The 12,209-nt window shown below is 47.7% G+C and overlaps 1 protein-coding gene across 1 annotated transcript in view; it reads left to right on the top strand.

The window, feature by feature from the left end:
* The first annotated feature begins 136 nt into the window (after positions 1-136).
* LOC123879372 (catenin alpha) overlaps positions 137-12,209 on the top strand; it is an 87,254-nt gene continuing 75,181 nt past the window's right edge. Inside the window, exons 1-10 of the mRNA XM_045927042.1 lie at positions 137-320; positions 1,494-1,675; positions 2,231-2,377; positions 3,102-3,268; positions 4,032-4,241; positions 5,145-5,268; positions 6,196-6,257; positions 7,006-7,124; positions 8,073-8,157; positions 9,515-9,630. Coding sequence (XP_045782998.1) covers positions 1,507-1,675; positions 2,231-2,377; positions 3,102-3,268; positions 4,032-4,241; positions 5,145-5,268; positions 6,196-6,257; positions 7,006-7,124; positions 8,073-8,157; positions 9,515-9,630 — 1,199 coding nt within the window. The 5' untranslated portion in view covers positions 137-320; positions 1,494-1,506. The remainder of the gene's footprint in view (positions 321-1,493; positions 1,676-2,230; positions 2,378-3,101; positions 3,269-4,031; positions 4,242-5,144; positions 5,269-6,195; positions 6,258-7,005; positions 7,125-8,072; positions 8,158-9,514; positions 9,631-12,209) is intronic.

Here is a 12,209-nt window from a genome sequence, read left to right as displayed (position 1 = left end):
CTTTTCTTTTTGTATGTACTATTATGAACCATACTTTAATTTTTATTTACGGTGCCTTGTCTCTCTAAAATAATCTTTTTGTTAAACTTGCATTTTCTTTGCCTTTCTCTACTAAAATAAATATAAAATAGAACATGGCAACACAGTCCTACTGTTTTTGACACGCCTTCGTGACTTCTTTTTGTGTATTTTTCTGATTTTTACCTGTTTATTTGTTCTGATTCCAAGTTACGTGTGTGAAATTTTGTGTATAACTCTCTAATTCGTGCAGTACATTGTGTTATTTAGCGTGTTCTCTTCAAAATACCTACAAATCTAAGGTAAATGGAGAGTACAAATAAATGTCAATATTTTACCCGGCTAATTTAAGAAGTACACATGTTTCAAAGACGTTTGATTGTATTGTGACCTCTTGTAATTAGTCCTGTTTTATTATTAGTACCTAGTTTTATATTGTTTTGTTTATTAAAAAGACATTCTTTGTTTTAGTTTAATAATTCAGTTGTATAAGAGTTTTTTTATACCTTATTCAAATAACAGTGAGTAACAATCTGTTTTAGCTAAAACAATCATAGTTATAGCAAAAACTTTGGGGATAGAAGTGAGTCATACACTGTTGTGGCAATGTAAGGTAGTACTTTCACAAAAGTACGGGACCTATTAATCTGTGTCTACGGGACATTATAACAATGCTGCACCTAATCTTTCTTCCATAGTTTTATGTGATATTTCCTGCATACTTTGTAAACTACACTTATTGGCTACTGCTATGAAACTAAGCCTCCCATGAATGCTAGCAAGAAACCAGGTTTTTAAGTTAAACATTGACCACTTACACAGGAGGTCGGTAATACATTGTAGAGTCAGCTACCATACTACTTCAACTCTGTATTCTACTATTGGAGTTTACACTAGTAAAGTATCTTATTAGTTAAGTACTTTGAATGTCATTCTTCAAGTTTCACTGTACTTATCATATAGGGCAAGGAAAGGGTTCTTAAGACCATGTTGCAAGTCTTTTTGATAACTTTATGTAGATTTAGACTTATTTATTGCATGATATGGTACATTGACATATTATGGTTGAAATTGGTATTATTATCACCATCATCAACCAATAGATCATGGTTTTGATCACATAGAGAAACTCCAAGCATAGCTCTCTCTATCGCCGCTGAGTGACAGCTTTCTTATGCTCAAAAGTTTACCATGCTCCATTAGCTAGTCTCTCCTTTCACCAAAGGTTACCTGGTGGAGATTGCTTTAAGCAATAAGGCCACCTTTGCATACAATTTCTCTTAGTTTATAGTTTCTTGTTTTATCATGGTTTTTTTCTTTTTTTGTGTGCAATAAAGTCTTCTATGACTACATACATGATGCCATCATTGCATGATGTGATCATTACACTAATGAGGCAGTACTTTACTTTGCTTCAAATCAGCTGAATGCAAAGCCTTTCATGCTTCCTAATCAATAACATTCACTCTTTTCAGAATTACGTCAAGCATGGCCACTCTAACAGACCCGTACGGCACAACAGGCCAGCTGGCGCTCAAGTGGGACCCCAAGAACCTGGAGATCCGCACCATGTCCGTGGAGCGGACGCTGGAGCCGCTCGTGCTGCAGGTCACCACCCTCGTCAACAGCAAGGACAAGTCTGCCAAAAAGAAGAGACGTGAGCACTTTACATTCACTCAAAATTCTTTCATTTCAAAGTCAATTTCAAGTATTTTTAAGGCTCCCTGTATCAGAAGGGTGCAAACAGGATGGCACAGAAGTTATGATAGCATAGTCGTTAAAATAACAATAAACATTATTAGCATATGCAATATACATTAATAGCATAGTAGTTAAGTTGTGATAGTGTAGTGATTAAGATGTTTGCCTACTATTTGGAAAGTTGGGGGTTTGATCCTGGGTATGCACCTCTAAGTTTCACAAGTTATGTGCATTTTAAGTTCAAAGTCAAAGTCAAAATTATTTATTCCAAGTAGGTACAATTGTACTCCTTTTGATGATTGAAATTGTTAAATTTGTACGATATAGTGGTGATAATTAATTACGTAACTTAAAACTAAAGCTACGAGGGTTCCAAACGCGCCCAAGTCTGAGAAGAGCCCACAACAAACTCAGTTCTTAAATATGTATCATTTGCTTTATTGGTGAAGGAAGACATCGTGAGGAAACCTGCACAACAGAGAGGTTAAGACTTAGTTTTTTTTTGTCACAGCGGGCAAGTCCAAGCGTGCCAGTGCGTTGGTGGCAACTGTGGAGCGCGCTACGGAGATCTTCATAGAGAGGGGGCAGACCATTGCGTATGAGAACCCGGAGATCACTCAAGAGATGCTGGCTGCTGTGGAAGAGGTCAGGAAGGCTGGTGAGTGTACCTTTAGTCAAAGTCATTTATTTAAAGTGGGTACCATCTTCTTGTTGGTTTGACGGCTATGCTGGACACTTCAGACCCTGTATCACTTTGACTGTTGCTGATCTATTGTGATTGCTACTGCTTCACAGTTCTCTTCCAATACTTATTGCCGCCAGGAACAGCACTGCAGCATCTTAAGAGTGGGTACCATTGTACATTTTTTGATTGACAATTTTTAAATACCCATGTATGATAATAATTTAAGTAATGGTGAATGGAATTGGAAACGAGGAAGCAAATTGCTTCATACTTGTCTATGGAACTTTGATTACGTATGGGTGCAGATTGTGACGATGCGTTGTGGTATGATAGTAGAATGGTGAAAGAGGAACCAGGTCAAAAGGCACCAGGCACATCTGAAATATATCCTGTAGAATACTGATAGACTTTGTCTAGATTGTGCCAGATCTTTTTTCCACTCAAATGCGAACTGCGGAATCAACTCCTATCGATAGTGTTCCCACTAGATTACAACCTGGGGTTATTCAAGGGGCGGGCAAACGAATTCCTGAAAGGCCGGTAACGCATCGGCGGTCCCTGTGGTGCTGCAATTATTCATGGGCGGCGGTAATCACTTCACATCAGGTGACCCGCTTGCTTGTTTGCTCTCTATTATTTATCAAAAAATGTTCCAAACTTTGAAGCCTGAGATACTTTAATTGTTTATTAACCACAGGAGCAGCGATGAGCCTGGCGGCGCGGGAGTTCTCCGAGGAGCCCTGCGCGTCCACGGTGCGCTCCAGCATGGTCCGGGCGGCGCGCGGGCTGCTGTCAGCGGTCACTCGCCTGCTGATCCTGGCTGACATGGTGGATGTCCATCTTCTGCTGTCCAACCTGCGCACTGTGAGTTATTTAAAAATATATTAGGCATATTAGTCATGACTAATATTAACCCTTTCCCCTCCAACTAAGTGTAAAGCTTGTGTTAAGAGTGGGTACAACAATAGTGCAACGGGTGAGATTTGAATTGCCGACCTTGCAGATTTCAGTTCGCTTAACCATTGAGCTATTGAGGCTGTCGTTGCTAGAATGTTACTATAATTGTTATGATCATTACTTTGAAGGCCAACTACTGAGTATGGGTCTCCTCTCCGAATGAGAAGATTTAGAATTTAGATCATAGTCTGAAAGCAGACTTCACACCTTTGGAAACATCATGGAGAACTTGTGCAGGTTTCCTTGTTTTTTTCATATTAATAATAATACAGCCCTTTATTTACTAAACAACAGAATGAAGTTTTACATGAAGTTTTGTATACAACTATAGTACCTAGGTATCATCTAACTACATAGTACATTCTTTATTTCTTAAATTTTCATAATTAACTAGCTGATACCCGCGACTTCGTTCGCGTGGATGTAGGTTTTTTAAAAATCCCGTGGGAACTCTTTGATTTTCCGGGATGAAAAGTAGCCTATGTGCTAATCCAGAGTATAATCTATCTCCATTCTAAATTTCAGCCCAATCCGTCCAGTAGTTTTAGCGTGAAGGAGTAACAAACATACACACACACACACACACATACAAACTTTCGCCTTTATAATATTAGTGTGATTAGTGTGATTCAATAAAAAAAAATAACTTATCGATTCCAAATATTGGCAGGTGGAAAACGACCTGGACAAGCTGAAGTCAGCATCATCACAGTCGGAGCTGCTGGAGTCGGCGCGCCAGTTCGGCAGGTCCGCCAACGAGCTCGCCGCTCAAGCGGCCAGGCGGCAGCTAGAGCTGAAGGAGCCGCGGATGAAGGACGAGCTGGCTGCGGCCAGGGCTGTGCTGAAGAAGCACTCCACCATGCTGCTGACGGCTTCCAAGGTAGGGCTACCCTGACGCTGACAAGCTGAAGTCAGCATCATCCCAGTCGGAGCTGCTGGAGTCGGCGCGCCAGTTCGGCAGGTCCGCCAACGAGCTCGCCGCTCAGGCGGCCAGGCGGCAGCTGGAGCTGAAGGAGCCGCGGATGAAGGACGAGCTGGCTGCGGCCAGGGCTGTGCTGAAGAAGCACTCCACCATGCTGCTGACAGCTTCCAAGGTAGGGCTACCCTGACGCTGACAAGCTGAAGTCAGCATCATCACAGTCGGAGCTGCTGGAGTCAGTTCGGCAGGTCCGCCAACGAGCTCGCCGCTCAAGCGGCCAGGCGGCAGCTGGAGCTGAAGGAGCCGCGGATGAAGGATGAGCTGGCTGCGGCCAGGGCTGTGCTGAAGAAGCACTCCACCATGCTGCTGACGGCTTCCAAGGTAGGGCTACCCTGACGCTGTGTTAGTCATACCACCTTGATGCTCTTGACCAACCTTGAAAATGCTCTAAACCCCCCTTGATTTGCTCTAAATCAACTTTGAAAATGCTCTAAACCACCCTTGAAAATGCTTTTAACCAACCATGAAAATGCAAAAAATCAACCTTGAAAATGATCTAAGCCAACTACGAAATCACCCTTGAAAATGCTCTAAACCACCCTTGAAAATGCTTGAAACCAACCATGAAAATGCGCTAAACCAACCATGAAAATGCACGAATTCAAGGTTGGTTTTGTGCAACTTCAAGGTTGATTGGTTGGAAAATACTTGAAATCAACCTTAAAAATGCTCTAAACCCACCTCGAAAAAGCTATAAACGAACCTTGAAAATTCACGAAACTAACATCGAAAATGCTCTTAACCAACAGTTACCGTTAAACAAGTGAAAATCCGGACTAATTATTATCAATATTTTATCATCAGGTATACGTCCGTCACCCAGAGTTGGCTGCGGCCAAGGCCAACCGCGACTTTGTTCTGCGCGCCGTGTGCTCCGCCGTCGACACCATCTCTGCAGTCGCCCAGGGACGACCCCTGCCACCCTCAGGTAATCAACCACGATAATCCAAAAGGGTATGTGGGTTTAATAAAAAAACCGGCCAAGTGCGGGTCATACTCGCGCACCGAGGGTTCCGTACTCCGGTATTTTTTCCGACATTTTGCACGATAAATAAAACTATTATGCATAAAAATAAATAACAATCTGTTTTCAATGTACAGGTAAAGTATGATACCCTTTCGTATGATACCTCACATGGTATAGTTATCTTACTATGAAAACTGAAACGCATTTTAATTTTTTTAATGATGTGACAAATTCACGGTTCTCGGATTTATTCCTTTACTTGTGCTATAAGACCTGCCTACCTGCCAAATTTCATGATTCTAGGTCAACGGGAAGTACCCTTTGGGTTTTCTTAACAGATAAGACGGACGGACGGACAGATAGACAGACAACTAAGTGATCCTATGAGGGTTCCGTTTTTCTTTTTGAGGTACGGAACCCTAAAAACTGTCATACTCCTTCCAAGTTAGCCCACTTCCATCTTAGACTGCATCATTACTTACCACGTAAAATAAAAGTAAAATTTTAAAAAAAAAAAACGCGCGTGTTTAATGTTAGTCTCGTACGGGAGCTGTGTGTCTGTGTGCTCGACCGTAACAATAGGGAATTCCCACCGAGCTAGTGTTGTGCTCGGTAGCGCCAGCTGGGCCGACGGTTATAGTGCAATTTGGTAAACGCTCTGTCAATGCGATTGAAAGTTGCGTATTCTACTTGAGTTTCCAATTAAGGTACCCGTGCTGCCATCTAGGCCGCGGGTCGTGAGTTATCAGGCTGGGGTTCGTGTTTCAAGCGTTGTTTGACTGATTGAATTTAGAAGCGTCATCTTGTGAATGTGGCAACCGCTACAGTCTGAACCGCGTATAAAGCTGTGTTATGGTCATAGAATGTAGTATGTGTGTTTGTTTGCAGGCAACAACCGCGTGCCGGTGGAAGGGCCTGGCGAGCTGGCGCAGGCGCTGGACGACTTCGACGTGAGTCTATTCACGTGTCTTATTAACCGTCGACCCAAAAATAGGGGTGTTATAAGTTTGACGTGTGTATCTGTGTATCTGTCTGTGGCATCGTAGCTGCTAAACTAATGAACCGATGTTAATTTAGTTTTTTTTTTGTTTGAAAGGTGGCTTGATCGAGAGTGTTCTTAGCTATAATCCAAGAAAATCGGTTCAGCCGTTTGAAAGTTATCAGCTCTTTTCTAGTTACTGTAACCTTCACTTGTCGGGGGTGTTATAAATTTTTAATTTACACTTGTTCTGTGGATTATAGCAAATTAAGCTTTTGATTCCTTGTATATCATGGACTTCCCCAAAGCTTCTGTACAATTAATTATTTGTTTAGATAGAGCCTCAATAGCTCAACCGGTAAAGGAGTGGACTGAAAACCGAAAGGTCGACGGTTCAAACCCCGCCCGTTGCACTATTGTCGTACCCACTCCTAGCACAAGCCTGACGCTTAGTTGGAGAGGAAAGGGGAATATTAGTCATTTAACATGGCTAATCACACTAATATTATAAAGGCGAAAGTTTGTGTGTATGTTTGTTACTCCTTCACGCAAAAACTACTGGACGGATTTGGCTGATGGAGAAAGATAATATCCTGGATTAGCACATAGACTACTTTTTATCCCGGAAAATCAAAGAGTTCGCACGGGATTTCAAAAAACCTAAATCCACGCGGGCAAAGTCGCGGGCATCGGCTATATGAAAAAAAAAATGTTTACAGGAGCGCATGGTAATGGAACCATTGGCGTACTCCGAACTGCGCACTCGGCCGTCGCTGGAGGAACGCCTAGAGTCCATCATATCTGGCGCAGCTCTCATGGCCGACAGCTCTTGCACCAGGTATTTAGTGTAAGATATACGACTCGGATGAACTAAAATCCATACTAATATTATAAATGCGTAAGTGTGTCTGTCTGTCCGTCCGTCTGTCTGTTTGAACGGGCTAATCTTCGGAACGGCTGAACCGATTTTGACTGGATTTTTACAGTAGAGGATTGGCCAGGGAGTAACATAGACTACTTTTTTAACCGACTTTTAAAAATTAAGAAGTTGTGTTTTTCAACCTATGTAAATCTCAGAGATATCAGTGATATCCGATTTGCGTATTCGATAAAGGAACTTTGTGACATTTTGATTCAAAATTTGGATTCCAACTCCTCAATTCTGATGCTGCAGGGGACCTGACCACTAAATCTGATGGGGTTTAGAAACTGTCTGTTATAAATTGATATTGAAAGTATAAATATCTATACCAAGTAAACACTTTGTCGTTGACATCGAGGACCCAACTCCTCAACTCTGATGCTGTAAGGAATTGCATTCCTAAATCCTGGTGATCCCACGAGATTTTTAAAGGAACAACCGTTTAAATGCTTTTACGTGGTACAGAAACACGTTGTATCCCGGGGACGGGCTATTATGGATAGGCTATTGTCCTGGGAAATCAAAGTTCCCGCAGGATTTTAAAACCCTAAATGCACGCGGGCGAAGCTGCGGGCATCAGCTAGTAGAATAATAAGTGTAATACGTTTGTATGGAGATGCGTGTAAGAAGGGCCACGTTATGCTATAGGGTAAAAATATCAAAATGTTTTTACTCAATTAAACTTTTACAAGTGCTTCTTCTCTCTCTGGGCTGGTTTTCGCACTTAAACGTTTCCGTCTGTTGTGCGTGTGTGCAAGTGCTTTTGAATCGTCAAAATAATCTACCACTGGTTCGGAATGCCGTTCATACTGAGAAGAACCAGCATGAAACTCGGCTCTGTGACTATTTTGCTCTGTGACGCAGGGACGAGCGTCGCGAGCGCATCGTGGCGGAGTGCAACGCGGTGCGACAGGCGCTGCAGGACCTGCTGCACGAGTATATGACCAATGTGAGTATGGCTGTCAATATTTTTTTTTTTTATTCACTATAGGTAAGCGCTTGACCACAATCACACCTGATGGAAAGTGATGATGTGGTCTAAGATGTGACGCGTTTACCTAGAAGGTGCCTATTCACTCTTAATTAATCAGTCAGTCAGTGTTTTTTTACCTGACTACGGCGAAGCACAAAGGAGGGTTATGTGTTTGGCCTGTATGTATGTATGTCCGTTTCTATGTCGGCTTGTCGGAACGGCTCAAGCGATTTTGATAAGTGATACGTTATTAGACTCGTCTTGTTGGACGGGGCTTAATGATTTTCTCGTATGTATTGGAAAGAGTCAAGACGCTCTAGATGCTTTTACTGCTGTGAAGGCAATGCATAGCACACCATATTTGCTTGTGCAAATTGTAAAGTTAGTAAAGATTTATTTATTTACTAGAGAATGCCCGCGACTTCGTCCGCCTGGATTTAAGTTTTTAAAGATCCCTTGGGAACTGCTTGATTTTCTGGGATAAAAAGTTGCCTATGTCAATTACAGGGACGCAAGCTACCTCGGTACTAAATTTCACACAAATGGGTTTAGCGGGTGGGTTTTTGGGAATCCCGTGGGAACTGTTTTGATTTTCCGATAAAAAGTTGCCTATGTCAATTACGGGGACGCAAGCTACCTAGGCATCCATACAAATCGGTTAAGCGGATAGATTTTTGGGAATCCCTTGGGAACTTTTTGATTTTCCGCGATAAATAATAGCGTATGTCCGTCCCCGGGATATAAGCCAATCCTGTGCTAAATTTCGTCAGGATCGGTTAAACTGTTGGGCCGTGAAAAGGTAGCCGACAGACCGACAGACAGACACACTTTCACATCTATACTAATAAATAAAATTGGAGTGTCTGTCTGTAATTTCAAAATAACTACCACATATTAAGGTCATATGGTTATTTGAACGATACCATAACTGAATCACACGTTTTTAAAATTTTTGTCTGTCTGTCTGTCTGTCTGTCTGTCTGTTTGAAAAGGCTAATCTTCGGAACGGCTGAACCGATTTTAACGGGATTTTCACATACAAGTAGAGGATTGACCAGGGTGTAACTTAGGCTACTTTTTTAACCGACTTTCAAGAAGGGAGTTGTGTTTTTCTACCTATGTACACCGAAATCTCCGAGATTTCTGAACCGATTTGCGTCATTTCTTTTTTAATCGATAGAGGAACTTTGCGACATTGTTTCATAAAAATTTTGGATTCCAACTCCTCAATCCTGATGCTGCAGGGGATCTGACCAATCCACGCGGGCGAAGCTGCGGGCATCAGCTAGTTTATAATATTAGTATGGATGGAAGTATGGATTTGGTTCCCCAGGCCGGGCGCTCGGAGCAGTCGGAAGGGCTGGAGCGTGCGCTGGAGCAGATGTGTCGCAAGACGAGGGACCTGCGGCGCCAGCTGCGGAAGGCCGTGGTGGACCATGTCTCCGACAGGTGAGGCTTCTTGTATCCCCAGGCCGGGCGCTCGGAGCAGTCGGAAGGGCTGGAGCGTGCGCTGGAGCAGATGTGTCGCAAGACGAGGGACCTGCGGCGCCAGCTGCGGAAGGCCGTGGTGGACCATGTCTCCGACAGGTGAGGCTTCTTGTATCCCCAGGCCGGGCGCTCGGAGCAGTCGGAAGGGCTGGAGCGTGCGCTGGAGCAGATGTGTCGCAAGACGAGGGACCTGCGGCGCCAGCTGCGGAAGGCCGTGGTGGACCATGTCTCCGACAGGTGAGGCTTCTTGTATCCCCAGGCCGGGCGCTCGGAGCAGTCGGAAGGGCTGGAGCGTGCGCTGGAGCAGATGTGTCGCAAGACGAGGGACCTGCGGCGCCAGCTGCGGAAGGCCGTGGTGGACCATGTCTCCGACAGGTGAGGCTTCTTGTATCCCCAGGCCGGGCGCTCGGAGCAGTCGGAAGGGCTGGAGCGTGCGCTGGAGCAGATGTGTCGCAAGACGAGGGACCTGCGGCGCCAGCTGCGGAAGGCCGTGGTGGACCATGTCTCCGACAGGTGAGGCTTCTTGTATCCCCAGGCCGGGCGCTCGGAGCAGTCGGAAGGGCTGGAGCGTGCGCTGGAGCAGATGTGTCGCAAGACGAGGGACCTGCGGCGCCAGCTGCGGAAGGCCGTGGTGGACCATGTTTCCGACAGGTGAGGCTTCTTGTATCCCCAGGCCGGGCGCTCGGAGCAGTCGGAAGGGCTGGAGCGTGCGCTGGAGCAGATGTGTCGCAAGACGAGGGACCTGCGGCGCCAGCTGCGGAAGGCCGTGGTGGACCATGTCTCCGACAGGTGAGGCTTCTTGTATCCCCAGGCCGGGCGCTCGGAGCAGTCGGAAGGGCTGGAGCGTGCGCTGGAGCAGATGTGTCGCAAGACGAGGGACCTGCGGCGCCAGCTGCGGAAGGCCGTGGTGGACCATGTCTCCGACAGGTGAGGCTTCTTGTATCCCCAGGCCGGGCGCTCGGAGCAGTCGGAAGGGCTGGAGCGTGCGCTGGAGCAGATGTGTCGCAAGACGAGGGACCTGCGGCGCCAGCTGCGGAAGGCCGTGGTGGACCATGTCTCCGACAGGTGAGGCTTCTTGTATCCCCAGGCCGGGCGCTCGGAGCAGTCGGAAGGGCTGGAGCGTGCGCTGGAGCAGATGTGTCGCAAGACGAGGGACCTGCGGCGCCAGCTGCGGAAGGCCGTGGTGGACCATGTCTCCGACAGGTGAGGCTTCTTGTATCCCCAGGCCGGGCGCTCGGAGCAGTCGGAAGGGCTGGAGCGTGCGCTGGAGCAGATGTGTCGCAAGACGAGGGACCTGCGGCGCCAGCTGCGGAAGGCCGTGGTGGACCATGTCTCCGACAGGTGAGGCTTCTTGTATCCCCAGGCCGGGCGCTCGGAGCAGTCGGAAGGGCTGGAGCGTGCGCTGGAGCAGATGTGTCGCAAGACGAGGGACCTGCGGCGCCAGCTGCGGAAGGCCGTGGTGGACCATGTCTCCGACAGGTGAGGCTTCTTGTATCCCCAGGCCGGGCGCTCGGAGCAGTCGGAAGGGCTGGAGCGTGCGCTGGAGCAGATGTGTCGCAAGACGAGGGACCTGCGGCGCCAGCTGCGGAAGGCCGTGGTGGACCATGTCTCCGACAGGTGAGGCTTCTTGTATCCCCAGGCCGGGCGCTCGGAGCAGTCGGAAGGGCTGGAGCGTGCGCTGGAGCAGATGTGTCGCAAGACGAGGGACCTGCGGCGCCAGCTGCGGAAGGCCGTGGTGGACCATGTCTCCGACAGGTGAGGCTTCTTGTATCCCCAGGCCGGGCGCTCGGAGCAGTCGGAAGGGCTGGAGCGTGCGCTGGAGCAGATGTGTCGCAAGACGAGGGACCTGCGGCGCCAGCTGCGGAAGGCCGTGGTGGACCATGTCTCCGACAGGTGAGGCTTCTTGTATCCCCAGGCCGGGCGCTCGGAGCAGTCGGAAGGGCTGGAGCGTGCGCTGGAGCAGATGTGTCGCAAGACGAGGGACCTGCGGCGCCAGCTGCGGAAGGCCGTGGTGGACCATGTCTCCGACAGGTGAGGCTTCTTGTATCCCCAGGCCGGGCGCTCGGAGCAGTCGGAAGGGCTGGAGCGTGCGCTGGAGCAGATGTGTCGCAAGACGAGGGACCTGCGGCGCCAGCTGCGGAAGGCCGTGGTGGACCATGTCTCCGACAGGTGAGGCTTCTTGTATCCCCAGGCCGGGCGCTCGGAGCAGTCGGAAGGGCTGGAGCGTGCGCTGGAGCAGATGTGTCGCAAGACGAGGGACCTGCGGCGCCAGCTGCGGAAGGCCGTGGTGGACCATGTCTCCGACAGGTGAGGCTTCTTGTATCCCCAGGCCGGGCGCTCGGAGCAGTCGGAAGGGCTGGAGCGTGCGCTGGAGCAGATGTGTCGCAAGACGAGGGACCTGCGGCGCCAGCTGCGGAAGGCCGTGGTGGACCATGTCTCCGACAGGTGAGGCTTCTTGTATCCCCAGGCCGGGCGCTCGGAGCAGTCGGAAGGGCTGGAGCGTGCGCTGGAGCAGATGTGTCGCAAGACGAGGGACCTGC

The sequence above is a fragment of the Maniola jurtina genome, chromosome 28, assembly GCF_905333055.1.
Source record: "Maniola jurtina chromosome 28, ilManJurt1.1, whole genome shotgun sequence".
Taxonomy (NCBI): Eukaryota; Metazoa; Arthropoda; class Insecta; order Lepidoptera; family Nymphalidae; genus Maniola; species Maniola jurtina.
This window is presented reverse-complemented; position numbering and strand designations above follow the sequence as displayed.